The sequence below is a fragment of the Leptidea sinapis genome, chromosome 23 (assembly GCF_905404315.1).
Source record: "Leptidea sinapis chromosome 23, ilLepSina1.1, whole genome shotgun sequence".
In the NCBI taxonomy this organism is placed as follows: Eukaryota; Metazoa; Arthropoda; class Insecta; order Lepidoptera; family Pieridae; genus Leptidea; species Leptidea sinapis.
The window spans coordinates 6,489,371-6,510,998 of NC_066287.1; the positions used below are offsets into that span (position 1 = coordinate 6,489,371).

Consider the following 21,628-nt stretch of genomic DNA (forward strand, 5'->3'; position numbering starts at 1 on the left):
AGAGGAACAGAGAATTGGACATAATGTAGCAATGTAACTGTATTTGTTGTATCGCTTAGAGTTTCTGGGGATTTCAAGAATCCTGAGCGGCACTGCATTGTAATGGGCAGGGCGTAACAATTACCATCAACTGAACGTCCTGCTCGTCTCGTCCCTTATTTTCATAAAAAAAAGTCTTTCGATTGGAGACGTTGATTTGAGTGTAAATAACTTTTTCTGCTCTTTGCACAAATGACTTCTATGAGCACATTCCTGGAAATTTGAGTTGTATAACTACAGAGAAGTATTACTACACATTAAAATGGTACAGTAGCACTTAACGCACGCAGGTCGTTATTGAATTACTGTAATTGACAAATTCAAATTCATTCATTCTTTAACCACTAAGTAGGACTTCAAACCACTTATTAAATGTCAGAATCTACCACCCATTCGAAAATACATTCCTCAGACCCGAGAAGAAGTCCGCGGGTTTTTTGTTTATTGAATTTTAAAGTGAAATTAAAACAAACTTTATTCAATTAGGCTTAATCTAAGAGCTTTTGAATCGTCACGATAAATATTTCTTTAATATTACTGAATTTACACGAAGCGCTTATTACACTTCACTAAATGTAGTCGTCTAAATTCAGAAGCAACTTACAAATTTGAAGCTTCTGATCAGACTGTCCTAAATTAAGTTACTGATTCAGTGACGACTTAAAGCAAGACGAAATCGGACGTGTCGAATACGAGAATGACTCCAGCCACCACAAAATTGGCCATTGCCTAGCCCTGGCCTTTGGCTCTAAAATAAGAACATGGGTGAAGGAATATTTATTACTGCGCAGAAAACGAGCTAACATTGACATTATGGGTGTATCTTAGAACCAGCGGACTTCAGAAATTATCTACGAATAGATTCGAGATCGTTTAAAACATTATTCAATGTTATGTTTGTTTTAATTTATTCAAAACAAAGATACTATTCTACGAGATAGTTTTACTTCAAAAGAAAGATTGGTCTTAACACTAAGATTTATTGCAACAGGAAATTCATATCATGATTTCATATTCAGTTCTGTAATATCCCAACCCCTAACAAAAATTATCCCTGAAACTTGTTAGTCTATTACTATTATTCGGGAACATAAAACACAACTTAGATACGTCCTCCACGCCCGAAGGGCTACAAGCGATTGAAATCAGTAACTTATTCCGATTACACCTTTCTAAAAGCGTTTCTAATTAGGCTTCTAAATGATGCATTCAGTCAGAAACCATACTAAATTCAGTAACTTTTAAGTACTATCTATAGATCTCAGTTAAAGACCTAAGCTTAAAATAGTGCGCATCACTCTTTTTACAGCAACACAATCGCTCTTGTATCGGCCGCATTGCCCCTTTTAGAGTTTAAAAGGCGAGCCGTGTCTATGTCAGTCAATTGTCTAATCTTTTAATGCGTACTGTTGAACCGAGTCTATTAGCCAATCCCTGTAAAATAAAAATGGTATAAATGAATGAGATATAAAAGGATTCTTCTAGAAGTACTTTTCACAATTGCCCATCAGTTCTTAAGTATCATATATTAGTGCATGCGTGACATAAAATTTCAAATCATGTATGAAAAAGATATTTTTTTGAACTTACCTAAATCGATAAACAGGAAAACTGCAATAATAGCAGCTAGATATACTAAACATATTGCATCCAGATATAAACCAAAGGCTGACGAGCCCCCGATGAAAGTGAAGAAAGCGCTTGTGTTTGAATCCTAAAAAAAATGCATTGCTAATACCGCCATTACACAGACAGCTATCGCGTTACTCTCTATATTATCTCAACACAATAATTTGAAAAGACCTGCACATTCAAATGTTTTGTAGCATTTAAAACTAATACAAATATATCATAATCATCATCAGCCGTCCACTCCTGGACAAAGGCCTCCCCCAAAGATTTCCACGACGATTGGTACTGCGCTGCCCTCCTCCAACGTATTCGTCCGAATCCGTCGAACCGGCGATCTTGATCACATCGTCGGTTCATCTTATGGAGGTCCTACCTACACTGCGTCTTTCGGTACGTGGTCGCCATTCGAGGACTTAACTGCCCCAACGGCCATCTGGCCACTTGAGTTTCGCAATCATTTGGGCTTTGTCGGTGACTTTGGTTCTCCTACGGATCTCCACATTTCTGATTCGATCTCTCAGGGAAATTTCGAGCATAGCCCGCTCCACTGCCCTCTAAGCGACCATGATCTTTCTCATAAGGCCCATAGTCAGAGACCACGTCTGCGTACCGTAAGTACTATATATGCACGCATATAAAAAATATTACTTAACTGTACTATTTTTTAAATATATGCCAAAATTGTAAAGGCTTGGTTTAGACTTGTGTTAATCCCTTTTATCGTAATACCAGGTAACGAAGACGTAAGAGATAGCAAGCGCTTGCACAATATCACCCAGAAGTAAATTAGATTAGTGCCATTTAAAATATTTTTCCAATTTGAGATAATATAATACATTAACTGCAAATTAATTTATTTCAAGCTGTATTGTTCTTCAAATAACGCATTGTGTATTAGTGAAACGATAATAATGGTTGTTGCTTTTGTCGAGAAAATTTACTTTAATCGATAAACTGTTATAATATTAAAATTATCTATCAAACAACAAGATCTGTCGGTGGACAATGTCCATAACAAAAAGACACCAAGTAAAGTTAGATATAGGTATAAATATATTTAGGGGTATACTTACCTGTGCATCGTTAAACATTTTAAGTAGTCGATTTTGCGAATTGGAACTTCTTATGGTGGATAAGCCAGTTATGGTTGAGCTGATCATGCCAAATACAGGACTTTTGGCTGAAATTTATGTGAGGTTTAATTAACTGGACGGAAATATTAGGTTTAATTTATTTAACAATACTACGATACAAGCAATTGCGTATTTTTCGAAACAATGATGCAAGTGAAATTTTTTTTTTACAAAATAACATATTCATGTCAGCATAGTAATCGAAAAAAAAAATCAAATTTCTATTTCAAAAAAAAAAGCTCTCGGGACGGGGATTGGTGAGTCAACCACCCATGGATATCCGCAACAACAGGTGTCAAGAGATGCATAACCGGCCTTTAAGGTGGGAGTATGCCCTTTTCTTGAAGGTCCCTAAGTCGTATAAGTTCGGGATAACTGCAGCCGGTCATTGATTCGACAAAGTGGCTGTGCGAGGCAAGAAATTTCTTGCAAAACGCGCGGTTGTGGAATGCCAGACGTCAACGAGATGTTTTACTTATTCAGAAGTAAAAAAATAAAGTTATAAAGTAAAGCTTTTGTCATTTGTGGGGTTCGAACCCACGCTTATCTGAAACCAGATCTTAAATTTGGTGCCTTAACTTTAATGCTTAACCTCGGCCAACCTGAAAAAGCTTTAATTGAAAATTTTAATTCAAGTTTACGCCTACTCTGTACGGCTGTAATGCGCCATGCAAAAGTTGGACGAAAAAGTTTGAGGTTTTATAATGAGTTTCAATTTAAAAATAATATATTGTATTGAAATAAAAAATTAATTTCGGTCGGCTTCGATGATATTGTATATATTTTTTTAATTAACTAGGAGGAGAAACGGACATACAAGTCAGTAAATGATCACCATCCTTTTATATAAACACCAGAGGAGTTACAGGAGCTTTGTAGTACCTCTTAGGCAGTACACACAAAGCACACACTTTTTTGCATTCATATCGTATCGTCCTGGAAACAATTTCAACTTCATTTCACAAATATTTGGATGTATGTGGAAGATTCTTAATTAACAGCCACCTCTGTGGAGAAACGCCACACATTTACACATCCTAATTTCCTCAAAATGAGCTTTCTTCCACGTACTACACAGCTGTGGAATGAGCTTCCTTTTGCGGTATATCCGGGACGATACCACATGGGTACCTTCAAAAAAAGCGCGTACACCTTCCTTAAAGGCCGACAACGCTCTTGTGATTCCTTTGGTGTTGCAAGCGAATGTGGGCGGCGGTGAACATTTAACACCAGGTGACCCGTTCGCTCGTTTGTCCTCCTGTTACATATATAAAACAATAAAAATAATATTAGGATGATGTTAGTGTTTTAGGCAGTGGGAGGCTCCTTTGCACCAGATGCCGGCTAGATTGTGGATACCACAACGGTGCCTATTTCTGCCATGAAGCAGTAATGTACTGGGCAAAGGAGACTTGACATCTTATATTTCAAGGTGACGAGCGCAATTATTGTAGTGCACCTCAGATTTTTTGTTTTTCAATAATCCTGAGCGGCACTACATTGTAATGCACAGGGCGTATCAATAACTATCAGCTGAACGTACCACTCTTCTCGGCCCTTAATGTCATATATGAATCGTGCTAGCAGAATTTAAATAAACTCTTAAAATAAAAGCCTACGTACTCGTATTCTCCAATCTCTTCACAGCCTGTGCGGCTTTCAAATACCATCTGAATAGCAAGAAGAATATGATCAGCAATATGATGGTCGGTATCAATGTCCAGGGCAAGGCGATAGCATTTAGAAGAAGGACGCTAAGAGCAAACAAGTACATCTGGATCATTTCTAGGAAGCTACGGGGTAATAGCTCATCCATGGAGCCCATGTCTTTTGAGAATCTATTCAAGACCCGACCTGAAATTAATTATTTACATGCGATTAAAAAAGATTAGACAATTAACTCACATACTGACTAGTTTACTTTAGTTACTTTCATAGTATAACCAGCTGACCCAGCAAACGTTGTATAGCCATATAAAGTAATAAAAAAAATTCAATAAAAATCAATTCAAATTGCGATAAAAAAATAGGTGTTGATCGTAGACTGAACTGCAATTTGAAACCATTCGTTACCCTGCGTATTGCTCCACCTTATTGGAGTATTGGACCTTGCTCCAACAGACTACCAATTTTTTTCGTGATTCAGACAATTTATTTCAATATATTTATTTTTCGGCAGTACAAAATGCTTTTACGTAGCTTGTTGAATCCAGATCACCACAGTTCTTATCGCATATGCATAAATGACCTTCCTATTAGATAGCTACAATCTATATATATAAAAATAAATTGCTGTTCGTTAATCTCGCTAAAACTCGAGAACGCTTGGACCAATTAGGCTAATTTCGGTCTTGAATTATTTGTGGAAGTCCAGGGAAGGTCTGATAGGTGAATAAATATGAAAGCGTTCGGAATTAAATAAAAACAACAATTTTGTTTATCCTTTCATGTGTCCCCCATCGTTCAGAAATCAAATTGAAAGAATTGTTTAAAATGAATAACTATTTAGAATCTTTATAATATCTTTCTAACTTTCTCAGGAGATAAGAAATAAACTTAATTTTAGCTAACTATAGTTAGTAGATTAACTACAGTTGTTAACTAAATATATTATAGTTATAGTAATAGTTAACTAGATAAATCTTAAGTTTTAAACTTAAGTTGTCATCTATTTCTCATACCCACAAATTTTTCTTATAACTTTATATGGAAATACAGCGTTTGCTGGGTCAGCTGGTGTATAATAATATAATATGTAATGTATAAAATGTATAATAATGTAATAATAATGATAATTATTTTGATTAAATAAATTTGTTGAATAAAAAAAAAACTAAGTTAAATTTTCAGTACAAATCGGCAATATCATATTTAAACCCCTAATATAAGTGCCTGATATATCTTACCTGACGGGTTGGTATCAAAAAACCGCATTAGAGCTGAGATTAAATTCTTGAACATATTGTTATGAAGGTTTTGAGAAGCACGCGTGGCCATCACCACAAAGCCGGTGATTCGAACGTTCGTAAAAACAATCAGGTAAGCAATAGTGGCTCCGAACACTATGAGATACTGTGCAGTGGTCAGTGGGCCCATTTGTACATCCAGCGATGAATCTGGAATTAATAAAATTTATTTGAATGGAACAATGCTGCAGATATTCATCGTCTTAACGTCGTTGCCCCATGAATTCATTAATAAAACATTGTTACTTTTTTGTTGCGTTTTTCTTTAGCATTGCGTAGAGATGTGGGTTCTCTCTGCATCTTCTACCTCCTTTATCACGGGGAGTGCTCAGAGGGGTGATACCAGCGGCCGAATTCCACCACCGGACATTACGTGCAAAGTACCACCCGCACCACGTAGACGTCTGGCATTCCACAACCGCGCGTTACGTTAGAAATTTCTTGCCTCGCACAGCCACTTTGTGGAGTCAATTACCGGCTGTGGTTTTCCCGAACAGATACGACTTAGGGACCTTCAAGAAAAAAACATGCTCCCACCTTAAAGAACGGCAACGCATTTCTTGACACACCTGATGTTGTGGATGTCCATGGGTGGTTGCCTCACCTCTACCCATCGCGTGAGCCTCTTGCCCCTCTTATATAAAAAAAAAACTTGGATAACGGCATAAAATAAACTAAATAAAATGTAACAGCAATATATTTCAATAAATCAATTTGAATTATAATGTGTTTATTTATTTTTTCGTCCTTACCTGGAGATTCACCAGCTGGTAACTCCTGTTCGTATCTATCAACTTCATTTGTCCTAAAATATATTAAAATTGAGTTAAAACCTAAATAAGTTATTTAAGTTAGATTCCACCAGAAAATCTCATGCAAAATTGACTGTCAAGACTATCTCTAACTCAAGTTTACAAGTTATATTAGTTAGAATCTGTGCAAAGTAACAATCAAGTTATACAATCATTTCGGTGTAAGCGTAATTTAAGAATAGGAAAATAATTAAGATTAATTAGATTAAGTATTGGTCTCCGCTGCACTCCTACTAGATACCGCACTACCTAAGAACAATAGCTTTTTTATTACAGCAACTATTTGATGCACACGCACACAAGCATGGCATCTTGACACTCAATGGCATCTTTCAAATTTTGTAACATACGCTTCGTGTTATTTTACATTGAAATTAATAAAATACAAATTACTTACTGATGGTATGTGATCCCAGTGTCTTGCTTATTTCTTGTAGTATTATTTTTACAAAGTTTTAGTTTAAATTATTAGTAAAATATTTAACAAAACTTGTGGCATGTCAACGTCATACATTGTTCGAGACTGGCTCAAGTATACCCACTTGGGTGTAGTGTTAGTTCACGCACTTTGCAACTACGCCTGCGGTATCTAGTTGGAGCGCAGCGAGACCAATCCTTAATCTTAGGGAGATTAAATATAAATGTAAGCTACTACAGTAGAGTAGATGCATCAATCCATACTAACTGTAAATAAATAATATCTTTATTAATTTACAGTATTTAGATTTGCGATCATTATATAATATAAATATGTATGTAAATATAAATAAGTTAAATAAAATACTTTTCAAAGGATTATAACGCGTGTAATGGTTTCAGGGGGACTGTGTTTGACTGTGTCCCCTCGAAAACGTGCTCTGAAAATCACGTAACATCGGGTTAAATAAAATAATAATAGAAATGTAACTTTTACAGAAAAACCTAATATAAAAACACAGTTACAATGACAAGCGTTTTAATCCTATAAAAACGTATTTTATTAAATGTGTAACACTCGCGTTAAACAAAGAAAATACAATATATAAAACTTTAAATTTAACGAAAATTTTGATAGCGCGATCGTCTAGTCTCGAGATTCTTAAGAAAATTATTATTCTATAACCCAGAAGTGATCTGGGATTGATCACACAAATTAAATTTGAAAACAAATTGTTTAGATTTGAAAGAGCGACATCTTAAGTCAATTTCCCAATATGCAAATATTGGGGTTGAACAGGTTATCAATTGTAAAGTAGATCCTGTGGATGAAGCCACAACCTGTGAGTTGAACAAAGACATCAAGACTTATGAGCTTTACGTCAATCGAATAGTTGGGTCAGTGGAAGATCGCTCGCACGAAACGCGAGAGGTCACGGGTTCATGACCCCCGTTCATAAATTTTGTTTTCAAATTGAATTTGTGTAACACGGGTAAACAAAAACTAGGACTTTATTCCATCCGGAATACAAAACCATCGTGTTTCTGGTAGAAATAGAATTAATGGTATTGGTACCCACCAGAAACTTAACCAGTAATCACAAAATATAGCTCCGGCTTGATTTAGTAAGATAAAGCTGAATGCCATCGTGACCCAAGCCCACGACTGCACAGCTTTCAGATATTTGAATACAACTTCCCATTTCAAGTTGCCTTTTTCTCTTTCCTCTGCTTCCAATACTTGTTCTTTCTCTATTTTTGAAGCATCTTCGCTTTTGACAGAGGCTCTTGATGTGCCGCGCAAAATTCTTACCACTTTGACATCCTTAAATATATAAAAGATTTTAGAATCTTCAGTTAATTATTTATTTACTCCAATATTGTTTGAACTTACATCATTCTTGCTTTCCTGCTCATCTTTATCACCCAGAGATGAAAGTAGCGTGGCAAATTCTTTTTCTGATTTAATCAAATCGTCGAAAGATCCAATATTTTCTACAGAGCCCTTAAAATAAACACCAGTAAAAATAAGGTGTCCAGAATCCGCAAAAAAATATTTTAAGAAATACTGGACTTATTTAGTAAATTCATACTCATATCATATTTCTTTTTTGAAGTTATACTTCTTTAGGCGCGTTATGAAAAAATGATGAGAGTGAAATTATAAGATGCGCGCGCATCACTGTAACACAAACGTAACAGGGTGAAGTTGGTACCTAAAATTTTCTGACGTTTGCGACATTCGTTATTTTTTTGTTTTGGTTTCTTCGTCTATTGTTAAGAAAGGCAAAGGCTTATGTAATGATTAATTGTCAAAGCCATCGTTTCAAGATTTTTACAATATTGTTCTTTCTACAAACGTAGAATAGGACGAGGAATAAATAATTTAAAGGATTTTTGCTTTGTTAGGCCAAAGTATAACTTCTTGCGTGCATACACGTGCGTACGTACATCCTTTTTTTTATGGTAGAAGGTGATCTCTTTACCCTTACTCTTGCAATATAGGAAGAATCACAGGAGCATTGCTGACCTTATAAGCGTCGCGAACTTGACTGGCGAGCATTGAACCGTAGGCTACGGGGTGATAGTAAACGATTCTAACTGCTATGCCACCGACGCGATAACTATGATATTATAATAATTATTATCATTTACAATTTACTTTCTTTCTCCGCTTTGTCCTCTACTTATTCGAACAATACTAGGTACCAATTTCCCAGTCCCACGTTTATAGAAGATTCTTATTCTTATACCGTTGCTGATATTGACATATTTTCATTCCTTAACCAAATTCCACAAGACCATTTGCCCATTTGTAATCTTTAATAATGTTATAATTGGTAATTTAATGTAACTATGTATAACTATGTAACCTACTCCATTATTAATTTAAAAAAAAAACTGTTTAGTTCTTAACTTGTTCTATATAATATCTAAAGTTAATAATTCCTGTGCATGTTGTATCTATTTGTAAGTAATCAATACATTTAATTCCTAGTTTTTAGTTATACTTTTCATATTTGTGTGCAGTATTGTAAGTGGTTGCACATAAACCTAACAAATATATTATGAACTTCTAGAAACAGTTGAATATCCATTGTGAAAACATACAGTTTCTATTACTAAAATTGTGAAAAATATTAATTTATTTCTTATCTTTACCTCATTCAAAATTACAATAACATCGACATCTTTTATGAAGTGTATCTGATGCGTTACAAGTATGCAAGTCTTCCCTCGGAGATATCCCATAATACACTCCTCAAAGAGCAGCCTTCCAACATTTGCATCCACTGCAGAAAGCGGATCATCCAATAGATATATATCGGCCTGCAATTCAAGTCACGCAAGTACATAATTCAGTTTAGAACTTTCTAGAAATTCATAAATGCAAATTGAGGAACTGACCTCTCTATATACAGCTCTTGCCAAATTGATTCTGGCTCTTTGCCCTCCAGATAATTGTACACCGCGTTCTCCAACTAGCGTTAAATCATCGTACGGAAATTGCTTAAAATCTGGTAGCAAACAACACACTCTGCAAACCTTAAAAATAAAAAAATAACTTATCTATAGCAATAAAGAATGAAGAGATATAAATAAATAAAAATAAATACTTTTCAATAGATTTAATAGGAAAAAAAATTATGTATGTATAATATGTTATGATACTCCCTACTAATATTATAAATGTGAATGAAAGTTTATTTAAAAAAAAAACATTAAGCCTTTTGTTGCATAAAAATAAATGGAGGCGTTGAAATAGGGGATGGCAGTTTGTATGGAAATTAGTCAATATCCAAGATAAAACAATGAAACTTTGTATTTAGGCACTTGAAATGGGGATGAAATAGGAGATTAAAGTTCACAGGAAAATATTATTAAGGAGACTGTCTGCAATGATATATGCGCTGTATAATATGAAGAGCGCTGCCAGCAGCGGAAACAGCAGTTTGTATGTGTATTATTTGAAAAGTTTCCCAAAAAATTGAAAAATTGTCCAAAGTAGCTATTCAACACGGAAGAAGTCGCGGGTTAAAGGTAGTATGTTGTATAAGTAGACCTTATACGTTGCATAATATGGAAAATTAAGTGACTCACGGTCGCTGTATAAAAGTAATATTCCATCGTTAGTTTCTACTGTGAATCCAGATTGAATTTAATCTGCCCTTAACCTTCAATATTCAAATATCTGATACACAAGCAAATCTAAAAATACCAATTCGTCAGCGTATAATAATAATAATATTGGCACACTTTTTACACAAATTATCTTGCCCCAAGTTAAGCATATATAGCCTGTGTTATGGGTTACAAGACAATGATATATTTAAAACAATATACTTACTTAAACGTACATAAATACATTTAAACATGACTCAGAAACAAACGTCCATATTGATCATATAAATGCTTGCACCTACCGGGATTCGAACCCGGGACCTCTAGCTTAGTAGGTAGGATCGCTAACCACTAAGCTAGATGTCCCGGGTTCGAATCCCGGTAGGTGCAAGCGTATAGATGAATGAAAAAAACAGATCAACAGAGATACTCATAGATGTCATGACATGTCAAAAGCAAGGCACGCAAGTGATTAGGACAATAGATTGAAATATCAATCTTGAATAGACGATTAAAAGCTTAAGTACCTATAGCAAGCATTAACAGTTTCTTAGACTACAAAATTTGTCACAAAAATTCACTTTACCTCTTTATACTTTTCTTTATCATATGGAAGGCCGAAAATAATGTTTTCCCGCACCGTGGCAGGAAAGAGCCACGACTCTTGGCAGGAGTAAGATAAGCTACCATTGACCGATAAAGTTCCTTTACACGCGGGCAGCTCTCGTAGGATTACTTGAAGAAGAGTGGACTGTAACAATGCATTATTGGAGTTATACTTTTTTAGGCGCGTCATGAAATCATCTTGGCAAGATTTTTACAATATTGTTCTTTCTACAAACGTAGAATAGCAGAAGCAATAATTAATTTTAAGGATTTTTGCTTTCTTAGTCTAAAGAAGTTTAACAACTTGCGTGCATACATTTTTTTTATTGTTCTGTGGATGCTGCTTTCAACATACCAAATGAAATATTTATTAAGCCTATTTGAATATAATTTATTTGAAATTGACTTCGAAATAAGAGAAATTTAATTATTATCAATTGATTCAAAACCAAATGAGTATGCATTTAATTACAGGCTGTTATCACAACCATATTATTACGTAAATATAAAAGATATCAGGAACTTCTTAGCAGATTTCAAAAGTACTTTACTTAATGAGAACAAGAACATCAATAACTGCAAATGAGGTGATATCTAAAATTAATTGTTACCTACATGTTCCAATATAGTATTTAGTATTACGTAAGAAAATAAAAAATAAAAATATTAAAATTTTGAGGGGTGACAAAATTATGTTAATTAATTCATTGTCGTTGTCTTGGTAAAAGAAACTTGATTTACTTTATCTATACATTTTATAAAAAAAATTGGAGTGCCTGTTTGTGTTATTAAAAAAACCGTTTCTAACCGTACATGTATATGAATATATAACGGTACACCAAAATAAATTTTTTAACAATTTTTGTCTGTCTGTCTGTTTGTTCCGACTTACTCTGAAATGGGAATAAGGAGTAACTTAGGCTACGTTATTCTCGAAAAATAAAGTAATGTTGCAATGTCCAAGAATCGGTCTAACTATAAAAATAATTAATATGGAAAAACAACGTTTGCCGGGCCAGCTAGTTTATAAATACAATAAATAAAATATTTCTACTCTCATAGTAATATAATACGTAGAGAACATAATATCATATATTAAACGTTGCAGGAGAATGTGTGCGGCGGTGATCACTTAACACCAGGTGATCCGTACGCTCGTTTGTTCTCCTTTTCCATAAAAAAAAAGAATAACATACATACGCATAATCATTTTGTGACTAATAACGTAGTAACCAGAACCAGTAACATAGCGTGTCTTAGCGGGGCTCCGTCTAAAAACTTGTTTGGAAGGGTAAAGATTTATCTCAAAAGAAAAAAAAAGTTTGCATAAATATAAAAGAAATATTTATTCTACTAATCCTACTAATATTATAAATGTGAAAGTTTGTATGTCTGGATGTATGTTTGTACTTCTTTAACGCAAAAACTACTGAATGGATTTTGATGAAACTTTACAATAATATAGCTTACACACCAGAATAACAAATAGGCTATAATTTATAAAAATATTGTGTGAATTATCTTAACATTTAAATAAAATTGGAGTGTCTGTTTGTAATATTGAAATAACTGTATTTTACTAAATTTATATTATGAATACATATACGGTTCGTACACCAAAATAACATTTTTCACAATTTTTGTCTGTCGGTCTGTCTGTCTGTTTGTTCCGGCTTATACGGCGACTTTTATTGGCAGGTAGCTGATGTAATAAGGAGTAACTTGGGCTGCGTTTATTTTATCCTATTAATATTATAAATGTGAAAGTTTGTATGTCTGGATGTATCTTTGCACTTCTTTAACGCAAAAATTACTGAATGGATTTTGATGAAACCTTACAATAATATAGCTTACACACCAGAATAACAAATAGGCTATAATTTATAAAACTATAGTGTGAATTATACAAAACATAAAAGAAGTGTGATTGTTACTAATGAATACAACTAGCGCCATCTCTAATCAACTAGCAAGCAAAAGATCAATAAAATTTATATGGCAAAACAACGTTTGCCGGGTCAGCTAGTGTGATCATAAAGTCAAACTTACTTTGCCCGACCCGACCGGCCCAATAACAGCACAAAGTTTTCCTTTACGTAATCGAAGTGATATATTCTTGAGGGTCATCTGAAAGTCATTGGCATCGTTTGGCCTGCTCCATGTGGCACATACATTGTTCAATTCCAATCCTACTTGTGAATTAACCGACACTGAAAACGTTCAAACCAATATCATCAATCAATCAAAATCAGTTTATTCATGACGGTCACGGAAATAATAATAATAATATTGACACACTTTTTACACAAATTATCTTGCCCCAAGTTAAGCATATATAGCCTGTGTTATGGGTTACAAGACAACGATATATTTAATACAATATACTTACTTAAACATACATACATAAATACATATAAACATCCATGACTCGGAAACAAACATCCATATTCATCATATAAATGCTTGCACCTACCGGGATTCGAACCCGGGACCTCTAGCTTAGTAGGTAGGATCGCTAACCACTCGGCTATACAGGAAATGACTGGTGATTCCGGTTTAGGATATAAAGCCAATGTCATGAAAATATTATATTGATATCAGTCCTTGCTATGTGTTCAAATTTTCAAGTAAATCAGACGATGTATAGATGCTGAAAATGTCTCTAAAAGTTTCCGTAAATCCGTACACGATTAGAAGAAACATATCAAGCTAAATATAAAAATAACATTTTAAACCCTTGTGTTTAAAAAACAGCTGCATTTAAAATATCATCAAAGTACATCAGTTCAACGAGACTTTATATAACAATTATTCACAAATGACAAGTTTATCTGAAATGGTAACCAGTTTCACTACGTTCATTTACATTATCAGTGACTATAGCCACGAATTTTTTTATTAGTGTTGTATCTGTTGTAATGTCATTAAACCGTTATGTTTATAGACGTTTGTTGAATTGCACAGGAGTTTTCTATGTAGGATACCAGTGGGAGGCTCCTTTGCACAGGATGCCGGCTAGATTATGGGTACCACAACGGCGCCTGTTGCTGACGCGAAGCAGTAATGTTTAGCATAACTGTGTTTCGGTCTGAAGGGCACCGAAGCTAGTGAAATTACTGGGCAAATAAGACTTAACATCTTATGTCTCAAGGTGACGAGCGCATTTGTAGTGCCGCTCAGATTTTTTGGGTTTTTCAAGAATCCTGACCAGGCGACGCACGTCCGCGAAAATGTAATTCAGTTTAATTAATAGGTTTATCTTTCATCCCTAACACCATCAACTCAACAATTTATTTTTCTTTACAGTGGTAACTCATACTTCTGGGATTAATGACACACATTAAATTTAAAAACGGAATTCATGAACGCAGCGGCACTCGAACCCGCGACCTCTCACGTTCCGTGCGATCGCTCTTCCACTGGGCCAACCGATCGAGTGACGTAAAGTTCATAAATCTTGTTATGTCTTTGTTCAACTTTCAGGTTGTAGTTTCATCTACAGGATCTACTATTGAAAACCTTTTCAACCCCAATATTTGCATATTAGGAATTTGACCTTCAACTGAGCTGAACCTTTTCGGTCTCTTCCAGTTGTGAAATAGTTATTTATGCAACTGTTGTGTAATAAGGGGTATTAAAACACGAATGTGGATTTATCTATATGTGATAATAGTATCACATGAGTGTTTTAAGACCTAATTATCAACAGTTGCATACAAAACTTTATCTACACCCAGAATATGAATCCTCTAAAAGATTCTGGAACAGTTAGCTTACTGCTAACATTAAAACACCAGTCCTAGTAGTAACCTAATATTATTCATTACTGATTATATACAAATAAAGTAAGTATTAATGAAACAATTATTTATTTTAGCAGTAATTTACATTTTGTATAATGCAATAATTAAAATTCACTCGAATATAATGTTCTTTTTCAGCGTTTAAAATGAATCGCTCATTTTTTGTAAACAAAACAATAAAAATATCGAAGAAAAATGGCGGGGATTCGAATAAACTATTATTTTTTACGGCGCGCGAAGTTCTGGTAGTGTGGAACGCGCGTAAACTAAAATGTTCTTTTTTTGAAATTCATACAGATACCACGCATCGAGCAATAAGAATGTGGCTGTCTGTTGAAACTCTTTGCGCATGAAGGGATAAAAAAAAAACATAGGAGTGTTGTTATGAAATTCATTGGGTGTTGTAATGTTGGCAATAAGCTGTTTCAGAATCTTTAATAGAGGATTTAAAGCATGGGTGTAGATAAAATTATTTTATCTCAGCTATGATTCTCTTACTGTGGTCAGATTTTTATAAATATGATTATTAAATACAAAACAATACCAAAGTAGACCTTTGCGTGACCTTTTATACCGTTCTACTTTAAAAGAAAACAATTATTGAAGTTAAAGTTGATTTTAGTAGACTTGTAATGTAATTTACTAATACATTGAAAGAAAATATTTTAAGTATATGTCTCGTGCCAGAATTTGGCGAATTTGACGTGTCGAATTGATTAAAGACAAAACATAGCGGAATTTAAACTCAATAAAAATCACAATATTTGGATAATTAAAGATTTCTGTTAATTACCCCTGATCCAATAAATTTTGATTGTTATTTTATAAATAGCACAAATAAATAATATGCTATAATGCACCTACATAAATTGCATTTGGACGCTTCTGCGGACTTACCTCTTTTATCTTGTATCTTGAAAGCCTTAAAGGTAATATTTGTCCCTTAGGTATACTTAATTTGATATACAAACTTACATATCGACAGTCTTGTTTCGTTTTCTTTGACGTCATTGTTGTTAACGCCCAGCTTAGGAATATTATTAGAAATCGAATATACTGCTAAACGTTTTTCCGATGAGTTTTCTGATTTTGGCAATACAGTAAGATCGTCTCGTTCATCTACAACATAACAATGCTTAAGTATTACTTAAGTAATGATGAATTATCTACACCCATGATTTAAATTCTCTATTAAAGATTCTAAAACAATTAGCTTATTGCCAACATTAAAACACCCAATGTACACACCTAATAACCATTACATCATCCAAACGAGTGTTGTAATGAAATTCAGTACAACATTACATCATCCGTTTTCGTAATAACACTCCTTCGGATGATATTATGGTTACTAGGGCTGGCTTTTTAATGTTAGCAGTAAGCGAACTGTTTCAGAATGTTAATAGAGCATTCATCTTATGGGTGTAGATAAAGTCTTGTATGCAACTGTAGATAGTTAGGTATTAAAACACTCGTGTGATACTATTATCATAATCCACATTTTTGTTTTAATACCCCTTATTACACAACAACTGCATAAATAACTATTACATAACTATAGTAATTGTAATTTAATATATTCACCCATTATAAGAACGTTTTTTAGTCGCTCCAATGATACGTTCAACTCGGATATACTTGCTATTGCTAGCGGCAAAATGAACGTCAGGTTTGTTTGAATGATGCTTAAGAATAGTTTTATGGGGTAGATCTGAAAATATAACAGTGTCGTCAACTAGTTTAGTAATTATTATATCTCTGTTTTCATTTTGATATGTGTTTTTCTGATTTTCATTACAGAAAGTGGCTAAAGTTTTATATAGGTATACCTATTATATATATAGATTTGGCGGAAGACGCGGCGCGGGGGGTAATGACATGAAGCGAGTCTGGACTCTTGAGATGCTAGGCTTCGCCTTGTAAGTTGTAGGCCTAGCCTTGTGTATAAAATAAACGACCTCTCAACTGAGTGACAAGATCACTGATGACCATCTCTAGCTAGAAGTCGTTAGAATGTTCGCTTCTGTATCATTGATTTTTATGTATGGTTAAGAATGTATGTTATATATATTTTATTAAATTTATTGTTTCCCGGCACACAAGTCTGGTACAAGATTTAGGTATTTTTGGGAAAAATAATTGGTGTGTAATTGCGTTAATTATAAAAATAATTATGATGATAATTCTAATGTGCTTAAGATAATATCTTTCAATTTTGTTGCTCTAAAAAACTGTAAAGCAGATGAGGCTAGACTCATATATTACAATCTGACGAATTTATAGTATTCCATCTACAAACTTAAATTGTGGATAATCTATGGTACGGTGTAGCTACGGTGAAGGACGTTTTTCAACGCTGTAGAATGACATTAATTTGTATTACTCATGTGGGAAAAGTAGTATGTTGGCGCTCGCTGTTTCGGTTGAAATAAAGCCGTTTTCGTAAATGATACCGTTGTTTAAGTGCGAAAAGTTTACTAGTCGCACGCAAATTATACTTGGCAAACGCAAATTTAGAAATATCAAAACTGAATTGAGGTTGACGCGTCTGACAATTCAATTCAATAAATAAAATTATTTTTTTATGGAATAGGAGGACAAACGAGCGTACGGGTCACCTGGTGTTAAGTGATCACCGCCGCTCACATTCTTTTGCAACACCAGAGGAACCACAAGAGCGTTGCCGGCCTTTAAGGAAGGTGTACGCGCTTTTTTTGAAAGTACCCATGTCGTATCGTCCCGGAAACACCGCACAAGGTTGCTCATTCCACAGCTTTGTAGTACGTACTTAATTTAAGTTACAAAAGCTTAAAAACGAATACGGAGTCGGAAATAATACATAAATCGTCGCATTTGTAGTACAAAATAGTATGTGCACGAGTTTCACAATATACTATTTTCGCACCATTTGCTTGTTTATTGAACACTATTTTGCGCACTTCGTAATTAACCAAAACAAAAAAAAAATCTGTATAGTGCTGCTAAAAATTTTTGAGTGTAATTTGTCGTAGTTGCATTATCGTGTTATATATACAATCATATCACAAAAACTGATGTGAATCGAATGAAGATATATCTATGATTCATATATCATATCTCGGCGCATCAACTTGGTGTTCAATCTGCGTGTTTTTCTTACATTATCATCCTTAAAAATTATAACACTATTTGACATTATACTGACTAACGGCCGTTTTCAATAACCTATCTATCCTTAGTTTAACTTACTAGAGGTAGTAAAAATCTATCCTTTTACGCTTACTTACATTTCAAAACCTATTGACATAAAGCATTTGACTTTATTTACATTGGGCATAAGTATGGATAGATAAGATCTTATCACTAAACGGTGACAGCAATATATCCATAACTAGAGATACGCTATTGAAAACGGCCATAAGTAGTTAGGTGTCTTATATATTAACTTACTGAGATAATAGTATTCTTATAAAAGAAAAAACATTTAAGCTACATAAATGTACAATGGAACGTAGGTAAATTGAAAACAAAAACAAAGCCATCTAAGTGATTACATAGTAATTATTAGTTTATGTAGATAACAGGTCTTATCAACGTTGAATTTCTCGAGAGTGTCACTGTTGCACAGAATGACTACGCAACCTTTCCCAACATAGTTTTGGTAAACCCATTTACAGCTAAGATTTTATCTAGTATAATACAATAGAAAGACATATGAGCGTATGTATCATCTAATAGTAGGTGATCACTTCTCCTTATGCTGGCTATTGAAGGTTCCTATGATGTACCGATGGAAAAACCATGCAAATTATTCTAACATTTGCACACAATCAAAAAATATGATTTAATCAGGGGGATCATTAAGGTCAAAAGAGGCTAGATGAAAAAGAGGCCATTGGAAAATTACATGGCACGACAACATTGAATCCTGGATGGAGGGGAATTCAGAGAGCTGATGAACTGAAAAGAAAGGCTTGAGATAGAGAAGCGTACAGAGAAATTATCGCCAACTTCTCTTAGGGAGATATTGTATCGGAAGAAGAAGACCGATGGAAAATGGGCTCCAATGGGCTGGCAATAGTGAAATGGGAAAATGAGACTTGACACCTTATGTCTCAGGGTGACGAGCGCAATTGTAGTGCCGCTCAGAATTTTTGGGCTTATCAAGAATTCTGAGCAGCACTGCATTGTAATGGGCAGAGCATATTAATTACCATTAGCTGAGCGTTCTACTCCTCTCGTCCCTTATTGTCATTAAAAAAAATAAAGTTCAAATATATTCTCTTTTAGATTTTAGATAAGATAATTTGTAATTTCATACCACTGTTGCGGCCACGATACCACCACTGAGTATTATAGTGAGTGCAGTAAAGAACACCGTGGTTCTCTCCGCAAACATCATGAAGCCCAAAAACACACTTCGGACAAACATCGACTTTTTGATAGCTGACAGCTCGTGTTTTCGGACCGCTGTTACGATCTTTTGAAATGATTTTTCCCATGCGTACATTTTGATAACCTGAAATAATTAATGATTTTAGTCAATAAGAAATTGTTATAAAAATACTCTTACTAATTATTAAACATGTATTTATTGCTTGTAGTCGTATAAAAAATTAATTTCAGGCTATAGATTTTAAACGTCAGGTTGCCTGGGAGTGAATTCACAAAGGCTTTTTTACACTATTTGAGTCACGAGTCAGCCTCTAATAGATGAGCTTTTGTTTATGCATATTACTCTACAATACCTTATCTATCTCAATAAAAAAATTAACGTAAATAGATTAGAATGAACAAAACCTAGTCATTAAAGAACCAAATTGGCCCTTGTTTCCTAGTAGGTCTCAAAAACAAATTGAGACTGGTTATCACAACGCACGAGCCCAGTGTATCGTGCCGCGGCAGCGGACGACGAGAGCCAGAACCGATATTGCCCCTGTTCACTAGTACATTTGATGTTCATTTCACATATTTTTGGGGACCAACATGTAACGATCAGACGTAATATCTAAACGGTCGATAAATATCGGTATGAATTTGTCCACGCGATTTCGATAAAAAAAAGCTGAGCCAGCTCAGTTTGCACTTTCACGCTAATTGTATTGTATTTATAGCCTTTGTAAATTCACTGCCCGGAAACTCGCTCAATGGATGATAAGTCGCATTTCCTATGTTCAGATTTTTCCATACGAAATTTAATCAAAACATGTTTTAGTTTAGCGGAGAAATAGTAACACAGAACTGACTAATCTATATATTTTTGAAGATATACATCTTTTGGTGCTTTAAAGAAACATTATCAGAGTGAATTTTTACGATGCGTGCGCACACCGACACCTTAATTCGACACCGTGACGTAAGTCGGCCAACTAGACTATTTGTTTCTAACTTCAGACTAAATTATGCGGTATAAAAGTATTTTCATTACTTGTATTTAATACCTTCTTCATAACAATATTGTTCTACAAACGTAAAAAAGCATGAGCAATAATTTTCTTAATGATTTTTGTTTTGTTACAACAAATTAGTATAACTACTTGCGTGTGATAGATTATTGAGCTTATTAAGCATTAACATAATTATTTTATAATAATAAAGAGGTAAATAACTCTGAATAAATATATATAAAATATGCTTAGACATCTTAAAACTAAAAAGTAGCTCAATTGTATTTAAAAGTCAACACAGCCAATAAGAGCATGTTCCTGATTGGCTGTTTAGCAGCCAATCAGCGATAAAGCAGCTAGAATTGCCAACCTAAGCCTACTAAGGTTTTGTTGGTTCGGCGCAGTGGTGCTTACACACAGTTGGCCCGTAGCTGCCGCACTGAACGGACACTTCAGAGTTAAGTACTTATTATAATTCATTACTAGCTGACCCGACAGACGTTGTTCTGTATATATAATAAATAAAATAATGTTTTATATGAATTTGTCAATAACAACTTGTTTGATGTATATTGTACAAAGATTATACTGTATATTTTGTAATATTCAAAAGATGAGCTGGGAGAGTCTTGTCGGTTCTTCTCCCCATGTCAAAGCTCCTTTACGAACCGATGTAGCTTCATGACTTAATAAATATATTTATAAAGGCGATGGTATTTTACTTGAATATAAAGGTTATTAGATTTTCATATTAGCTTTATCTGTAATTTCCATACCCTCTATACTCTATTTCTCGTAGCCGTTCTAACACGTGCGTAAAGTACGTACATACTTTTTTAAAGGTATACTACTTTCACAATTTAGTATCTAAAACACTATTGGAAGTTTCACCTGTATTCCACTTATTATTTCACTCATCAGTTTTATTCTTCTATCTGTCCGTTCGGCTACAACCCTTCTTATTGTCGCCGTGTACTTGGTAAGTGTAGCTGCAAATATGTAAACAACGTTATATTTACTTAATTTAAAATTACTTTAAAATAACTTTTTTTTTTCTCTCTCTTTTCGAGAGGGAAACAATATAAAAAGTATCATAGAATTGAAAGGGGTATTTAAGTTTTCCTATATTAAAAGTATCTTAAAATATCCAAGATAGCCTTGCTCGAATGTTAAATTTATATTATGTTGATAAGAATAAAGATAGATACAGAGTTATTCATAGAATTATTTATA

General features: G+C 34.1%; 1 protein-coding gene across 4 annotated transcripts in view; it reads right to left on the reverse strand.

Annotated features, from left to right (window-relative positions):
• Positions 1 to 21,628, reverse strand: part of LOC126971331 (ATP-binding cassette subfamily C member 4-like) — a 41,997-nt gene that overhangs the window by 10,182 nt on the left and 10,187 nt on the right. The window contains exons 5-19 of one of the 4 annotated variants that reach the window (XM_050817570.1): positions 21,287 to 21,384; positions 19,330 to 19,527; positions 16,614 to 16,740; positions 16,005 to 16,148; positions 13,276 to 13,436; positions 11,207 to 11,371; positions 9,907 to 10,044; positions 9,661 to 9,828; positions 8,393 to 8,503; positions 8,079 to 8,323; positions 6,523 to 6,575; positions 5,711 to 5,920; positions 4,428 to 4,658; positions 2,745 to 2,851; positions 1,630 to 1,753 (exon numbers count right to left, since the gene is read on the reverse strand). In XM_050817570.1, coding sequence (XP_050673527.1) covers positions 1,630 to 1,753; positions 2,745 to 2,851; positions 4,428 to 4,658; positions 5,711 to 5,920; positions 6,523 to 6,575; positions 8,079 to 8,323; positions 8,393 to 8,503; positions 9,661 to 9,828; positions 9,907 to 10,044; positions 11,207 to 11,371; positions 13,276 to 13,436; positions 16,005 to 16,148; positions 16,614 to 16,740; positions 19,330 to 19,527; positions 21,287 to 21,384 — 2,280 coding nt within the window. Of the gene's footprint in view, positions 1 to 1,629; positions 2,281 to 2,744; positions 2,852 to 4,427; positions 4,659 to 5,710; positions 5,921 to 6,522; positions 6,576 to 8,078; positions 8,324 to 8,392; positions 8,504 to 9,660; positions 9,829 to 9,906; positions 10,045 to 11,206; positions 11,372 to 13,275; positions 13,437 to 15,926; positions 16,149 to 16,613; positions 16,741 to 19,329; positions 19,528 to 21,286; positions 21,385 to 21,628 lie in introns of those variants that run through there. The other 3 variants (XM_050817571.1, XM_050817572.1, XM_050817573.1) reach the window with 3 other exon arrangements.